The sequence below is a fragment of the Leopardus geoffroyi genome, chromosome D3 (genome assembly GCF_018350155.1).
Source record: "Leopardus geoffroyi isolate Oge1 chromosome D3, O.geoffroyi_Oge1_pat1.0, whole genome shotgun sequence".
NCBI classification, from domain to species: domain Eukaryota; kingdom Metazoa; phylum Chordata; class Mammalia; order Carnivora; family Felidae; genus Leopardus; species Leopardus geoffroyi.
Window position 1 is genome coordinate 40585390 of NC_059339.1, and position 16688 is coordinate 40602077.

The window sequence follows — 16688 nt, forward strand, 5'->3', positions numbered from 1 at the left end:
TCCATATTTGTTTATAGAACTGCTTTCCAATACAATAGTCACCAACCACACGTGGCTATTTAAATTTAAATTAAAAACTCAGTTCCTCAGTTACATTAGACATGTTTCAAGTGCTCAATAGCCATATGTGGCCAATGTCCTTATTGGAAAGCAGACACCATTTCTATCATCACAGAAAGTTGTACTGAAGAGCTCTGTTCGTAAAATAATTCTAGGGTATATTGTTCTTTAGATTCAAAAGAAAAACAACATTTATTAACAAAAAGCCAATTATCTAAATATCTAGCACTTGGGTTATGGCTAATTAAGACATATCCTTTTCAAAGATAATTGTGGTCATTAAAAAGAATGGTTACTGGGGCGCCTGGGTGGCGCAGTCGGTTAAGCATCCGACTTCAGCCAGGTCACGATCTCGCGGTCCGTGAGTTCGAGCCCCGCGTCAGGCTCTGGGCTGATGGCTCAGAGCCTGGAGCCTGTTTCCGATTCTGTGTCTCCCTCTGTCTCTGCCCCTCCCCCGTTCATGCTCTGTCTCTCTCTGTCCCAAAAATAAATAAAAAATGTTGAAAAAAAAATGTTTAAAAAAAAAAAAAAAAAAAAGAATGGTTACAAATAAAGGTGGCTATGCCAAAACATGAAAAATAATTTAAGCTATGTTAAACTAAAAACAAGGTGTATATTCATTACAACTATAAAATGTATGTGGATAATAAGACATTATGGCACTACTTGAGTAGGGAGATAGACATCTAGTGTAAAAGGATACAGGGACTTAAAAAAATTAAAAAAAAAGAAGGGGGGGTGGCTGGGTGGCTCAGTCAGTTAAGTGTCTAACTTTGGCTCAAGTCATGATCTCTCAGTTCGTGGGTTTTAGCCCTGCATCAGGCTCTGTACTGACAGCTCAGAGCCTGGAACCTGCTACAGATTTGGGGTCTCCCTCTCTCTCTGCCCCTCCGCCATTCTCACTCTCTCTCAAAAATAAACAAACATTAAAAAAAAAAAAAAACATACAGGGACTTGGAAGTTCAAGAGCAGGTAGAAATGAGAGAAGCAGCATTGGGGAAACTGGGCATTTCTTCCATGTGGGATTAGTTCCAGCAATACTTTCAAGAATAAAAAAACAGGTTTCAGGGAAGTCGAGAAATTGTACACTAAAGGAGGACCTAGAAAGACACAAACAAGTCTAATTATTGGATCTACTCAGGAAATCTAAAAAACTACTTGAGCATCTAGTTGGTCCCAGGAAACTGATAGACTTAATGTATATTCTCAGTAAATCCTTATTACCACCTTTTAATATAATAAAATTCTAGTTTGAACTAATATACTATCAAACAACTATGGACCTTTCTCCTAACCTCAGCCTTTTACTTAATCTCCAACTGACATTAACTCCTATCGCCTATCCTTTCCTCTTTTCAGAGGTAGAAGTATCCATTTTTATTTCTCTAAGGATAATCCTACAATGTGTGATCTAGGTTCTAGCCCTCCCTATCTCTTGGACATAATTCATTTTGTTTCACTGATTGTTTCTTCCAGTTTGTCTTTTTCCTCTGTCTACAAACAGGCTTGAAACTCTAAAGATGAGCCCTTTGATCCTGAACTTCCCTTCAAGCTTCTCTTCATTGCCAAGCTTCAGACCCCACTGGTAAACAGAACAAGAGTGACTTTTGAATACCTACTGTGTGCCAGACCATTTAGCTTTAGTGTTTCTAATTTTCACAACAGGCTCTAAGGGTACCATTCCTTTTATAGGTGATGAAACTGACACAAGTGACCTGCCCAAGTTCAAGTGTGACTCTAAACCCCATACTACTCTTAGTCACAAAAAGTGCTGCATTATATATTAATAGATTATGTTCATATTATGAACCAGTAGCATTACTTCCATTTTACAAATGAATAGAGGTTGAGGGAATCTAATTGACCTAAGGCTATGAAACAATGTAGCAAAAATGGGATTAAAATGTAGATTAGCCTGACCCCTAAACCTAGGCAGTCTACTGTTTCATGCTGCACTATGGATTCTGCATTCGGAACCCTAACAAATCTAGCAAAGGTGACCAATGACTTGATCTAGTGGCCTCCTTTAAACTTTCCTATACTTAACTTTTCTGTGTCTTAACACTATTGACTAACCTCCTCACTCTTGAAACTATTCACTTGGTTTCCACAATACTGTTTTGGTGGCTCTTCTTCTCCAAGCCCTTTTATCATCTTCTATCTGATCCTTAACTTTTCTGCATATTCGTAAGTCTAGGTGTTATACCACTTGTCCCCTCTCTCTTCATACTTTGTAGGAAACGGTTGCCTTTCCTTTTCAGAATTTGATTTTACTAGCTTTGCTTTCCTCCCTTTTTTATCACAGTAGCACTCATCAATTCCTGCTCTTGAGTCATAGGCTCCTTGATAAATATTAAATTTGGGCCCTGAAGTCCAAATGGTAATATAATCATAAGCAGGTAGATAAGGATGCAGTAGGTTGGTTTCATGAGAACTTTTGGAATGTAGGACTTTCATCATGGAGACTGATTTTTCAGTCAAATCCACTTTTGGAGATGTTTTAGCTTTTTATTGGCAATTATCTTTGCTTAAGCAAACCCTAGTTACTATGTGGAGAATGCTATTACTTTATTAGAAGACTTATTTCATTCAAGGGAGACCATTCACTGTTCCTAATGGAAGCTGATTCTTTGAGAAGTTATTTGAAATGAAAATGCAGATACTATAAGAGCTTATTTTAGTAGATGAGATCACTTTGTTTCCGTAGTGGAAACAATGTTATTTGGACGTTTATTAAAAGCAGAAGTGACCATTTTTTTGGTTGAAATGGAAATTCAATTCAACAAACCGTATTTTAGCATTAAGGCTATGAGCCTAGAAAAAGTATTTTGCTTAACTCACTGAATGAAATTCAGAAACACATAAAGGGCAAAAAGTAGGTGCTGAGATTCTAACCTCAAAAGAGGACAGAAGCAGTCTTGTTCCTAGACTTTTTACTTCTCTGTAAAGCTGGCTGCACCAGATTAAAGGATCTCACTCACCTATCCTGTTGAACGCAAAGGTCTGCTGCCTTGAAGGCATTCAGTAATTGTTTATTGAGTGAGGTAATGTCTTATTAATAGTAGCATAAAACATAAAGTTATTAGAGTAATTGTCAATTACTCATCTTTGTAGGCTGTCAACTCTTTAACCAACTTTTCCCCCCAACATTTCAAAGTCTTTTTAAAACTCATGAGTATTTGAAAGTTAGATTTTTGAAGGCCGAAGCAAGTGAAACTCTACCACTTTCTGATTAACTCTGAAAACAGTCCTGCATTTTGCAGATAGCAGAAGTTATTTTTAGGATTGAAATAATGATCTCACTTTCCCAGGCATGTAGCTTCAGCTGTTTTGACTGTGGGGAGGTCAGGAATGTCCAAAATTCATACATGGACTCATGGTGAATCTCTCCATAAACAAACATGGTATTTCAATAGGGACTGTTGTATTAAAGAGAAACTACATACAATAAAAAATACTGGATTGTATTTCCAACATTTTGAAATTCAATACAAAAAAATCTTTTTGGTAAGAAGCATTCCATAAAACCTTTGGAGCTAAAATAGTTTTAAAAATTAGGACAAATTAAAATTAGGCTCAGTGGCCTGGTCTAATTTTAAATCACGTGATGCAATACACAAAAGCTTAGAACAGATAAAGAGGGATGTTGACATTTATGTAAAACTTAAAGATTTAAAGCTACCAAAGCTAGCATGTCTCTGCAAATCTATAGAAAATTATTTTTAAAACTGAAAGACAAAGTGCAAGAAACCCAATTAAGGCAGTTTAAACTGGATTTCTTTGGGAGGGGGAGGAATAAATATTAAAGATAGGATTGTTAGAGAAACTGGATGGAGTAAGGGAGAGGTCTAACAACCATATCTTTTTGTAGGCTTTGCCTCAAGTACTTTTCTTTGGAAGAAGCAAGTAACAAAAGCTGATTTTGGTAAATAAGAAGTTTTAAACAAGCAAGTTTTTATCATAAAGTTTAATTATGGTTCAGAAAAAATTGAGTGAATAACTTTCTCTGAAAAAATATACTGAATCTGTGTAGACTGCAGTTATTGAGGGGGAGGGGCTGGTAAGTTAAATTGCCCTATTTTCTATCTGAAAATCATAAAAAGTCCCATTTCCAGTCTGAATATAGAGATGCATGTGCCCAAAATGGCTGAGAATAAATACAAGAAAGGCAAAAGCTGCAAAGCTAAGGGCATGCAACAGACTCTAAGAGAACGTCTCAGAAATACCCAAAGTGGCAACAAGGAACGTTTGGCTGGAATTTGAAGTTCTTTCAATCATCTTTGTCTTTTGCTCCATGTTTAAGGATGCGCGTGAACTCGATGTAATTGAAATTCCCCTTTTTGTCGATAGGCGCTTCTCTGTACAGCTCGTCCACCTCTTCATCCGTAAACCGGTCTCCCATCGTTGTCAGCAGCTCTCTCAGGTAGTCTTCCTGGATGGTGCCTAAAGAATAAAGAACTGGAGATCAGAATACGTACTCCTCTGGGGATTGATTACAAGGAACATCTACACTTGACCAAGCATATAGTTCTTTATGTTAAGAACTATAAACTTGCATGGGGCGCCTGGGTGGCGCAGTCGGTTAAGCGTCCGACTTCAGCCAGGTCACGATCTCGCGGTCCGTGAGTTCGAGCCCCGCGTCATGCTCTGGGCTGATGGCTCAGAGCCTGGAGCCTGTTTCCGATTCTGTGTCTCCCTCTCTCTGCCCCTCCCCCGTTCATGCTCTGTCTCTCTCTGTCCCCAAAAAAAATAAATAAACGTTGAAAAAAAAAAAATTAAAAAAAAAAAAAAAAAAAAAAAAAGAACTATAAACTTGCAAATATATGAAATATGGGATCTCCACATGCTTAAGCCAGCCTCAGCAGACAGTTGCCTAGACAATGCCCAGCTGCCTAGGTCTATCATCCTGTTCTGCTCTATCATCTTCCCTGCCCAAGTCTTCATAATAGGGCCTAAACCTACACCTAAACAAAAGCAGTAAAGTATGATTAAGGAATCTAAGCCTCATGGTTCCTTAAAGTAGTGTGAATGGTCACACTTAGTTTGGTTTTTGTTTTTGGTTTAAGTAAGCTCTATAGCCAATGTGGGGCTTGAATACATGACCTCAAGAGATCGAGAGTCACATGCTCTACCAAAGGAGCCAGCCAGGCACCCCTGGTCACACTTATTCTATAAGCAAGTAACACTAAAATTAATACCATATCATAAATATCAATAAAGTGCTTCAGTGGAAAGAATACTGAAGTCCTGAGGTCCAGTTTTTTTGTTTTCTTAAGATTTTATTTTTAAGTAATCTCTATACCCAACATGGGCCCAAATTCACAACCCTGAGATAAAGAATGGCATGCTTTCCCAACTAAGCCAGTCAGGGCACCCCATGGCATTGATATTTTTAAAAGGTTCTCCAAATAATTCACATCATGATTGAGAGCCACTAATACTAAAGCAAAATTGATAAATGACCAAGAGATTCTGAAATTCATAAAGTAAAAAGAAAAATCTGAATTTTCTTTTTTGTGAAATTAAGCTAAAACACTGATGATACATTTCCTATGAGTACATATACATTAAATTATAAGGTCAGTTCACAAGAGCAACTCTAGACTTATGGGGTTTTTGCTAATTAAATTCTACATTTAAAAAAGCTCTTTAAATGTTAGTCTCTCAGCTTGTAGAAATAAATCCTCATCCCCAGCCAAGTCATTCAACTATCATATAAACCTATCATCAACGATGTGCAAGGAGCTGTGGTAGGTGTTAGAAGGGGTTACAAAGATGGGAACATAATGCTGTTGAAGACAGAGCCATGGCTCTGGGTGTGGGGAGAGATTTTGTGACGACTGGGAATAAGTACACAACTAAAACAGAAGGCCAGGAGAGAGACAAGAATATACTTTAGATGTGGAATGAAAGGATAGGCTTTAAGTTTTCCTGGAACCAGGAAAAAATATTATATAAAAACACAGCTAAGGCTCTATAAAGAATGTGACCATTGAGATAAGTTTGAAGAATGGATAAGATATTCTGAGACAGAGCACAAGCAAGGGAGGCGCAGAGAATTAGAGAGACACAGAATCTGAAGCTGGCTCCAGGCTCTGAGCTGTCAGCACAGAGCCCAGGGCTTGAACTGAGGAATGGTGAGATCATGACCTGAGCTGAAGTCAGATGCTTAACTGACTGAGCAACCCAGGTGCCCTTGGACAGGATTTTTAACTCTTTTATGGCTGTATTCCCTTCCATTAAAAAAAGTAGCAACTGCTCACAGTAAAAAGCTCAAGCAATACAAAAGTGACTTTAGGAGAAAAAAAGTAAGTTTCCTCTGTCTTTCCCTTCCAGGTGTAACTGTTAAGAATTCCAGTTTTAAAGGGCACCTGGGTGGCTTAGTAGGTTAGGCGTCTGACTACGGCTCAGGTCATGATGATCTCACACGGCTGGTGAGTTCGGGCTTTGTGCTGACAGCTCAGAGCCTGGAGCCTGCTTTGGGTTTTGTGTGTCTCTCTCTCTGCCCCTCCCATACTCATATTCTGTCTCTCTTTCCTTCAAAAATAAACATAAAAAAAAAAACCCAAGAATTTCAGTTTTAAGAGGGAGCAGGTGATATGGTAAGGAAGATACAGAGGGAGCAATGGTAGAGGTAAGTTAGGACAACAAGGCATAGAGGAGCTTGGAAGGAGGTTAGGAAGATGATACAGGAAGATGGTACACCTGAGGAGGCCTAATGGGGCCATATTGTTCGGAAACTATGCTTCCAACAGCAGACTATGCTTGGACTATTTAAAACAGTCCAAGTAATACGTAAATAAAGGGTGTGCCTTCCTTCTCAAAAACTTGCCATGTGAGTTACGCCCTTATGTTTCCTTTATATGCAATTGTGCCAAAGGATCAAGCATTTATGTTGTTAATTTTGAGGTTTTTTGAAAGTTAAGTCTATGCCAGCAGTATACTAAGCACTTTGTATAAATTATCTCATTTCCTCATTTAATAATCACAACAACACTATGAGGTAGGTAATATTAGTGTCCATTTTATACGTAAGAAAACGGAGGCTTAGAAAAAGTTAAGTAACTTGCCCGAAATCACATAGCTATCGCACAGAATAGGTATATAAAACCAGGGAGTCTGATTCTAGAGAAAAGATTAGACACCAGATTTAAACAATCTCAGAGCTGAGAGGTACCTGATAAACAAATACGGGACAGTACTGGTATCAAGGTCTACAGCAATTTATACTTTATCCAAGATTGCCCTGGTAAAAGTTATTCATTCAACACAATTACTGACAGCCTAACCATTATGGAGTTATCCTAGTAAAAGACTAATGTAAGTTTCCTAGAGAAGTCCCAAATACACCTATTAAATTGTAAATTAAATATTTAAGGGCAAAGGCAGTAAAATGAGTGATTAACATGCCATAGGAAAAGCCTGTCCAAAAACAGGTATGGAATAAACCTGAGGGTATTATGTCATCATATTTCAAGTTATTATATGTTTTAGTTACCACAACTAAAAATTAAATCACTTAGTAATTAAAGGTTACCTCAGACTTACCAGTTGCTTCTTCATCAAAGCAAGCAAAAGCATTTCTGATGACATCTTCTGGATCTGTGCCATTTAACTTCTCACCGAACATCGTGAGAAACATGGTGAAATTTATGGGCCCTGGAGCCTCATTCATCATGGCATCCAGATACTCATCAGTTGGATTTTTCCCTGAATAAAAAAGAGGGTCATAATTTTACTTACATCACAAAATGCATCAAGTAATCATCACAGTAACCTTTTTGACAAGAAAGATTATCATTTATGTAGTTTGCTGTGTATTCATAATAGCAAAACTATTTGGGAAAAAGTCTTCTCGGTGAATAAGGCCTGTATTAGGAGTCTAGAGATAGTATGCTATTCTATTGGGATGACAGGAGGAATAACATCGCTCTCATAATCAGTATCAGTGTTTGCAACACACACACACACACACACACAGCTGGCCCCCAGCCCAATCCTGAGGCCTGTCCAGAAACTTGCAGGTGGTCCAAGGGCCATACTTTGGGAAACACTGTTCCAGACTCTGAATCTTAGTAAACTACAGCATCATTAGACTGGCTTCACAGGCATTACAGAAATTCTCTTTATAATATTAAAGTTGATCATTACCCAGGGAGGCAAGCATATCATGCAAATCTTCCTTGTCAATGAAACCATCTCTGTTCTGATCAATCATGTTGAAGGCCTCTTTGAATTCCTGAATCTGTGACTGGTCAAACATGGCAAACACATTGGATGTTGCGCGCTGCGGGCGCTTCTTGGTGGTCTTGGTCTTTGCCCTTTTGCTCGACATGGTGGTGGTTAAATCCTAATTAGGAAGAGAAATATACAAAACACAAAGATTAATAAAAACTAAGCTGCATCAAACTTCCTGACATGTCTGAGCTACTTAGAGATGTGCCTAAAAACTACTCAGCAGGGCAGTATCACTTAGCAAACATCTGTCTCAACTAATCAATACTCTTACTCACAGAACCAAACTACAAAGAGAAAAACCAGACTCAACTTTGAGTTCACTCACCCTTAGTAGTCATAACGTGTAATGAACAGTCCAGCACCAACTTCAAATTCCAAACTGTAACTCACATAATTCAAAGCTCAGAGCATATCAACAAGATTGCATGTCACCCTGTGCTGCAGCATAGCCAGGTAAGTACTGGTTTTACACTTGGGGAAACAGTACTGGTTTTATACTTCAGTGCTGTGGCAATACTGGGAATACTAATTCATCTTCAACAAGTCTTTCCCACAGCCCTAGCCTAAACTAGCCGTCCCATTCTAAGGTAGACAGAAAGTAGGAAGGAAGACTAATTGATGGAATAGGTCTTCATCTCTTAATCTCCATTGTCAAATAGCATTCTTCCACTCGCAACCAACAATTTTCTTGCACCCTCACTTCTGGAATCAAAGTAGCTCATGAAAGAGATTGGTTGAAAAGCTAACTGGAAAGTCTAAAAAAACTATGAATTCACCTATAAGTTTTACAGATACGTCCACTCTGTCAAAACCAATTTCTTGCACAGAGCCAAGCGAAGTCCCTTGAGGTGTGACTAAATTCTCTAGACAAAAGCCATAGTGCAACAGTTTTTAAAGCTATTTATTTGTTTTAAGTTTTAGAAAACATGTTAAGAGCTAAGGAAACTACCTTTACTCTCTAATAATCTAAATTTATCCCTGTAAATTCAAGTTAAAAAGAATGCCTAATAACAACTGAAATGGAAAGGCAATTTTCTTTTCAGCACTCAATCTTTAAAAGACTATAAAAATTTGTTTGATGTTAAAAAGCCCACAGTCCTCAGATAACAAAATGTTACCGTACCATCCTTCAGAGCTGAGGTGGCGATGATAGTCTGCAAAACCTCTAACCAGCGAGACTAGGTCACTGTATTGAGTTATATTCTTCCAAGCAGGACTAAAATAGGCACTACTGATTTCACTCTCTGACTAGGATAACAATTTTAAAGCTTACGTTCTGAAAACAACATTTAGCTATGATGTAGCAAAACACTATGCCCTTGCTCTAAAAATAAATCTGTGGCGTGCAAAGAATGAAGCACTACCTAGATCTCCCCGCAAAGTGACCTTAGAACACAATGCTTCCTATGAGCTTAAAAAGTTGTTTCCTACATTCTTCCCGATTATACCACATCACCCAGAATAAATTCAATTATAGAAATAATTAGAAAAGCTCTGCCTCAGATTTTTTTAAACAGCTAAATCTGTTCTCAGATTTTAGTAGGAAATTCCACAAAGGAGAGTCACAAATTCCAGTCCATCCAATATAGCACTCAGTGATACACTGGAATGTGCTGTTGGTAAGATATACCCTACGCGACCCAGAAGTTATGATACACACTCCTAATTTCCAAGTTTCCTTTAATCACAATTTGTGTGGCTGCCTTTGGAAATTTATCAGCACCATGAATGCCTATTTTCATTCTGTAACACCTTTTGGGGCAGCAAATACCATTATTATCTAATTTTTCCCTCTATTCTAAATGTACTTTTAAAAACTAGCAAGTTATTGGGGCGCCTGGGTGGCGCAGTCGGTTAAGCGTCCGACTTCAGCCAGGTCACGATCTCGTGGTCCATGAGTTCGAGCCCCGCGTCAGGCTCTGGGCTGATGGCTCAGAGCCTGGAGCCTGTTTCCGATTCTGTGTCTCCCTCTCTCTCTGCTCCTCCCCCGTTCATGCTCTGTCTCTCTCTCTGTCCCAAAAAATAAATAAAAACGTTGAAAAACTAGCAAGTTACAGTGTATATTATTCCACCATCTTTTAACTGTACTCAAGAACTTGGGGTTAGTGATCCAGACGTAATGAGTGACACATATTTACCAGTCCACCTCTCTTTGCTGTGTCTTTGCAAATCAAAGCATGTCTTTAAAAATCATCGGTTTTGTTTGACAGCATTGTCTTCCCTTCATGAGGCAGGAATGTCAGTTATTTTAAGAACAAAGAAACTGATGAGAATTCTAGGTCAAATGGTTGACACATTTTTTAATCTATAAAAACTCAGAATACTAAATTTGATGGGAGTCCTCTAGGTACCTTTACATATATATATATATATATATATATATATATATATATATATATATATATTTGAATTTTAAAGCATTTCCCATTATTGTTTCTTTTAATCATGCATTCTTTAAATTTGTATTCATTGTAAAAACGGTTTGTAAAAGTTATAAAGGTTTTTTTTCTTCTCCCTTTGGTCAGCACTGACAGTGGTCTTTCACAGAACTTTAGCTCAATCAATACTTAATCATCAATCTTTAATATGATCGATGAATTATACCAAAGTGCATCAAATGTCACTAGTGTTGAAAACTACTTAAGAATTAAATGTAAGGCAATTGTCCTATCTTAAAAAGGTTAAAATATAGTTGGGGAAGCAACTATAAAGAAATGAAATGAGGGGTACATGGATGGCTCAGTCGGTTGAGCATCCAATTTTGGCTCAGGTCATGATCTCACAATTTGTGAGTTTGAGACCCACATTGGGGTGGCTGTTGTCAGCGCGGGGCGCACTTTGGATCCTCTGTTCCCCCCTCTCACTGCCCCTACCCAGCTCGCGCTCTTGCTCTCAAAAATAAATATACATTTAAAAAAAAAAAAAAAAAGGAAATGAACTGATTGGTTAAATTTATGAAATGACGCATAGTTTTCATTCCTGAAGAACTCTCAAGTTAAAACAATGTGTGACAATAATGAAAAATAACTCAAAGGTGATACATGATTATTAAATACTGTGAGTTGAGGAAGATCTTTGTTTCTAAAAGATCGAGATGGTGGGGGAAGACCCTGAAAAATCTTGTACCATTTAGAAGCTAAGAGACATCCTTAGAATTAAGAGATTTAGATGTTAGTTTTAATTCTAAAAAATTAAGATAGTTACTTCTACCAAAAGCTGGTAGTATAATGTTAAGACAAGTTACTACCTGGGCCTTTTTCAAGGAGGTTGTGCTCTTGTCTAGGAGTTTATCTCCCACCAGAAACTGGTAGCCTTTCAGCAATAGGGAGTTCAGCCTCACAGTAAGTTGTTCTAAAATACAGAAAATGTAGGGGCACCTGGTTGGCTCAGTCGATGGACTGTGCAACTCTTGATCTTGGAGTTGTGAGTTCAAGCCCCACGTTCGGTGTGGAGATTACTTAGAAAAAGAAAATAAAATCTTTACAATAAGGAAAGCGTGGTTAAGTTTTTCCTACCAAACTAAAAGTATGGGTGGAATAAACACTGATGAAGCGGGAGCCATATCAGGAACAGTGCTATGATCACAAAGAGCAGATCACTATGGTATTGTCATTGTCCTCCTTGCTATGATTCTAGTTTGTTATCCATTTTGACTTTCCCCAAACAAGCGAGACTGTAGCTCTCTTTATGTAACAAACAAATGCACCACTCATAGAAATTTAGGAAGCTAGGGTAAAAAACACTGAAAACATTTCATGCATCAATGTCAATATTCTTTATTTAGGATGGGAAGATGTAAGCATCTGAGATTTTCAAGTTATAGAATTCTCACTCATTCAAAGTTAGAGTCTGGAGTTTATTTCTGAAGCATTTAATGAAAGCTCTTTCATGTGAAGGCATATTTGTTGTATTAAACTTTAAAGCAGGGAAACTTGCAGAGCAGGCCTCTATGAAAAATGAAAGGATTTGAGATGCACAAGAAAGTGAATGAAACATAGTCAATGGTGGTCAAGAATATTCAGTTTACAGATCTAAAGGAGTATAACCTTGTTTTAAATCAGGGGACGTAAGTGTTGCTAGCAATGAATTTGGGGGTGTTTTAGCATGATCAAATAGGAAGAAACTCAATTCAGGGTTATGACAAAAGAAGGGATACAAATCATGTAAGGAAAATATTAGACTAGATTAAGTGGTAGAAATAAAGGTCCTCAAAGTCTTTTTCCACACACCAAGGGCAACCAGATTTTTCAGCATCTCAAGATATACTATGGTTTCATTTATAAAATAATATTAATCCATACTAATATTATACTTTGTTACTCTAGTTAGAATTCTAGAGTCTAGCATTTATAAAGTGGTAATAGATATAAAATAATCTAGAGATGTTTCTTCTACAGAACTGATACTACAACTGATAGTATCCTAGGAAGTATGATACATTCTTTAAAGAAAAACTCCCATCTTTGAAAACACTTCCTAATGTGGTAGCATGTAGTATCTTTTTTCCAAATCCAGACCAAATTTCCTATCTCATTTATCAACGTACTTCCCCCTGAAGCGAAGTTTATGCGATTTTTTTTGGTGTCATCCCCCGTTTTTTTTAAAATATATTTTCAGGTTAGTGCTTCTGTTCCAAATGAAGCGAGCTTTCAACTCCTATGCAAACTTCCGGTTAAAGGTAGGATTAGATCTCTTAGCCACACCCAAAAAGTTCTTAGCACTTGACAAAGGCAATTAGTTGTCAAGGTTCACATGCCAGTAAATGCTCACTCTTGAAAACGGAAAGCTTTTCTTGTTAAGTTTTATCAAAAGCCTTCCAGAACATGAAACAAATAGTTTTAAAAAACATTCACTTTCTTCACCTTCAGATAGAAAACATTTTCCACTTAAGTTAAAATCTCAACTGAACGCATATTTGTTCCAAAGTTCTGCTTTAAGAACTGATATATACTTTCATATACCAGCTCAACTACTTTAAAAGGAAACACTCTGGCAAACTGACAATAACCCGAGGTCTCCACCCAAAAGGAACATAGTATTGTATTTTGGAGTTTTCTCAAACGGCAGACTACACCCTCAACCCCTCTTTGTAAATTATCACTTTAAAAAAAAGTTCTAATTACAGAAGTGGATGCTGAGCTGAGGAAGCTGCTAATTTGAGTTGGTTATTCCTACTAAACGTAGCCACACAGCTGCAACAACAGCTGCAGCACGGCGGACACTGGGCTTCGGTTTTTGCGCAAACTCTCCTGAATCCGGCAAGTTTACGTTAGAAACTAAACATAGTCCAGGAGTCAGCGCCGCGGGGTTCGGGTTTCGCAGGCCCGGCTGTCGCCCAAGATCGCGGCGCCAGCGAGCTAAACCACACTCCTCTAGCTCCGACTTTGGGCAAAGGGACAAAGTCCGCGCCTCGGCTACTTCCGGGCGTGGCCTTCGATCCCAGAGCTGGCCCTTGGGCTCGAAACAAGGAACCCGCCAGTACACCTGCCCAGGTGCACTCCCGGCTCCGGTGGCCCGCTACTGCCGTCCCAGCCGCCCCGTCGAGATGGGCCCCCGCGATGGGCCTCGCGCACCTTATCGCGGGCACCACTCACCCTGCACAGCCGCAAGAATCCCAGCACTTCGGTAACCCCTTCGCTGCCCTCGCTGCCGCTATCAGCACTCTTCTACTCCCAGAGCCCCCTAAAACCAACACTTCCGGCCTCCGCTTAGCAAACCGGAAGGAAGCCTAGTCACCATTGTCGGCCGACAGAGTGGGCCTGACTTAATAGAAGGAGGACGGGTGGGGGGAGTTGCCAGTGTCCTAGGAGGGCGCAATTTTGAACGAGTGCACAGGAAGGAGCATAAAGCGGGCGACTTAGAACACAGAAGAATGTGTAATGGTTCGTTCGTGTAATTGTTCTACTGGGTTTCCATATTTTTGTACCTCCTCTTACAATGTAGGCTTTTTCTCCCCTTTCCTGTTGGTAAATGGGTGAGCCTGCCCTGTGGGTTTGCCTCCCTGCACATTCCAGGGCACGTCCAGGGGCGGGGCCTGGCAAGCCCAAGTCCTTGTAGGGAAATAGCGCAGAGGGCTGCGCGGCCCACGTGACCCGCGCCCGCGCTTCCCAGACGGCCAGACCCCGGCCGCCGGACGGTCGTGCGCCTGCGCGCGGGACTCACTCAGGGCGTGGGTCTCTGTGAGGTCTACGGGTAGGAGGTTCTATCTCTGTGTACTGTGCTGTTTCGAAGGGTCCCACCCTTTATACATTGGAGCAAACTTTCCTAAGTCCCCAGGGCCCTCAGCCAAGCGGCCACTACTTTTTTTTGGCCCAGGCGGATGTCATGAGGTCACGGATGATGAAGACTTCCTCCCTCTTCAAAACCGTTTGCTGTTTATCCCACCAGAGCCCCGGTTAACAAGGGAAGTCGGGACCTGACTAGGAGGGAAGACAGGCGACCAGCAAGAGCTAACTAAATCTTGCCCCAATCTCTCACTGTGAAGCGGACTTGCGGCTTGGTGAAAATAGGGATTAAAAAGTGCGGCCTATGTTTTCTCAGCTCTCCTTTTCTTGGACAGCTTCTAACAATGCATCTTGTTAAAGGAAAGCCCGCCCCAGTTCTGTCCTCTGTCCTTTTCCATCCAGAGTCTGGTGAGGAAGAGAAGACTGTGGTGCTGGTCACCTCAGCTCTCTGAGCTCAACTACAAAAGGAGTGAGTTGGACCGATATTACTGAGGATCGTCATCCCAGCCCTGAGGGTTCAGTGCCTAGTTGGGCTCACGTGGCCAGAACAGTTCTGACGTTGGGGGTGGCTGTGGTTTTGGCCTCTCATTTGAATCACCCTGCTAAAAGGAAGCTAAAAGTTGCGTTATTATTTATTCTGAATATTAACACACTGCAACTTCGAGGACCTCAGGAGCATTTTATCTACTAACCAATAGCATATTCCAAGGTTAACATTGAGGTAAAAATCACTGAAAAATAAATAACTGCCCTAATTCTATAGTGGGAGTGACACAAAGATGATTAGTTTCCTAAACGGCCTTGATATTAAGAATCACGGGGGTGCTGGTAAAAATTCAAAATACTGGGTGCCTTATCTCCAACCTAATGATTCAGAATCGTTTTAGAGCAAGTCCTGTGAAGCCATCTGTATAACTGGGGCCCTAAGGAACTCTTAACACTTGGGGATACAGAACTAGACAGCTTAGGGCCTAAGACCTAGGCAGCGACAGGCCAAGTCCAGATGGCTTAGAGGTAGGGGTACCGCAGTTTGGTTTTGGAGTCTGACTTGGGCAGCAGTGTGAGCACCCTGCAGTGCACTCGCACCTCCACTGAGTGGTGACCTGCCACCATGGAGACCTGGAGGCTTCCAACTACTGTCCTTGTCTTCAGAAAGAAAACTTTAACCCACAATGAAATAGTTTAGTCTTCTCAGCTCGGAAGGAAGCAGCAGCATTCTTTTGCTTTTCTAAGTGTCAGATAATTGCCTTGTTTGCCTTGTTTCTTTCCTCTCATTCAGTCAACAGGTATTACACAGCCCCTGTATTTCCAAGTGTTGTGGTGGGTGTTGTGGTTTATGCTGTTTGAAATAGAATAAAGCTGCTATCTCTGGGGGGATTGGCGGAGAGTGAGTAGAAAGGATTGCAAAGGCACAAGGAGTGTCAGGGAACAGTTTGTAAAACAGATTGTTACAGTACAATTGCATAAGGCCCATAGAAGGAACATGGGAAGAAATAAACCTGTGTGGGGATTTGTGGAAGGTGGCCCCTAGAGGACTTTTGAAGAGCTGATTCTAAAAGTCAATGGGGAAGGGCACCTGGCTGGCTAAGTCTGTAGAGCATGCGACTCTCGATCTGGGGTGGTGAGGTCAAGCCCCCACATTGGGCATAGAGCTTATTTTTTTTTTAAAAAAGGAATTAAAAATAAAAATTAAAAGTTAAAAACAGGTCAGTGGGAAAAGAGAGGAGAGGTTCCAGGCAAATGGAGGAGCATGCTTAATTGTCTAAAGGTGATCAGAGAAACTGGGTGATTGAAGAGGAATAGGAATTGTGTGGTCAGTGTTCATTCATTCCTTTATTCATTCCACAAGTAACTCTGGGTACACAAAGGTTAGCAAGCCACTGTGGAAAAATAAAAACCTTGATAAAATGTTTTTCACATTTTCACATGCATCTAATATATTGATACTTGTTTTAATGATTGGACCCACTGCCAAAGACCTCTGACTCTATAATGTCTCTATTCTTCTGACCCCATAAGAGATTTTTGGCCTCAGGTAACAATCTCCTTTTTACCTTAACTTTAGAGACTTGGGTTCTGCATCATATCCGCTCTTCAGCCTACTGAGTAACACTGAGGGCAAAGCACTCAGCTGGCCTCAGCCTCAATTTTCTGGTTTGTAAAATG

General features: G+C 40.0%; 1 protein-coding gene across 3 annotated transcripts; it reads right to left on the bottom strand.

The window, feature by feature from the left end:
• Positions 1–4012: 4012 nt before the first annotated feature.
• On the bottom strand, positions 4013–14029 carry LOC123587893 (myosin regulatory light polypeptide 9). 3 transcript variants are annotated; one of them, XM_045457959.1, is made up of 4 exons: positions 13893–14029; positions 8212–8410; positions 7609–7770; positions 4013–4503 (listed from the first exon to the last, which is right to left on the bottom strand). In XM_045457959.1, the coding sequence occupies exons 2-4, from the start codon at positions 8393–8395 to the stop codon at positions 4331–4333; spliced, it is 519 nt and encodes a 172-aa protein (XP_045313915.1). In that variant the 5' UTR covers positions 8396–8410; positions 13893–14029; the 3' UTR covers positions 4013–4330. The 3 variants fall into 3 exon arrangements, with proteins under 3 accessions (XP_045313915.1, XP_045313914.1, XP_045313913.1); XM_045457958.1 differs by lacking the exon at positions 13893–14029 and adding an exon at positions 11546–11681; XM_045457957.1 differs by lacking the exon at positions 13893–14029 and adding an exon at positions 9422–9551.
• Between the last annotated feature and the right edge of the window lie 2659 nt (positions 14030–16688).

Bases quoted from the DNA above. Each gene is read 5' to 3' on its own strand.
- LOC123587893 (XM_045457957.1), bottom strand. The intron at 7,771-8,211 runs GTAATGATCAAC...TTTTTTATTCAG, and splicing joins TGATATGCTTGCCTCCCTGG to GGAAAAATCCAACTGATGAG. The intron at 4,504-7,608 runs GTAAGTCTGAGG...TTTATTCTTTAG, and splicing joins CTTTGATGAAGAAGCAACTG to GCACCATCCAGGAAGACTAC.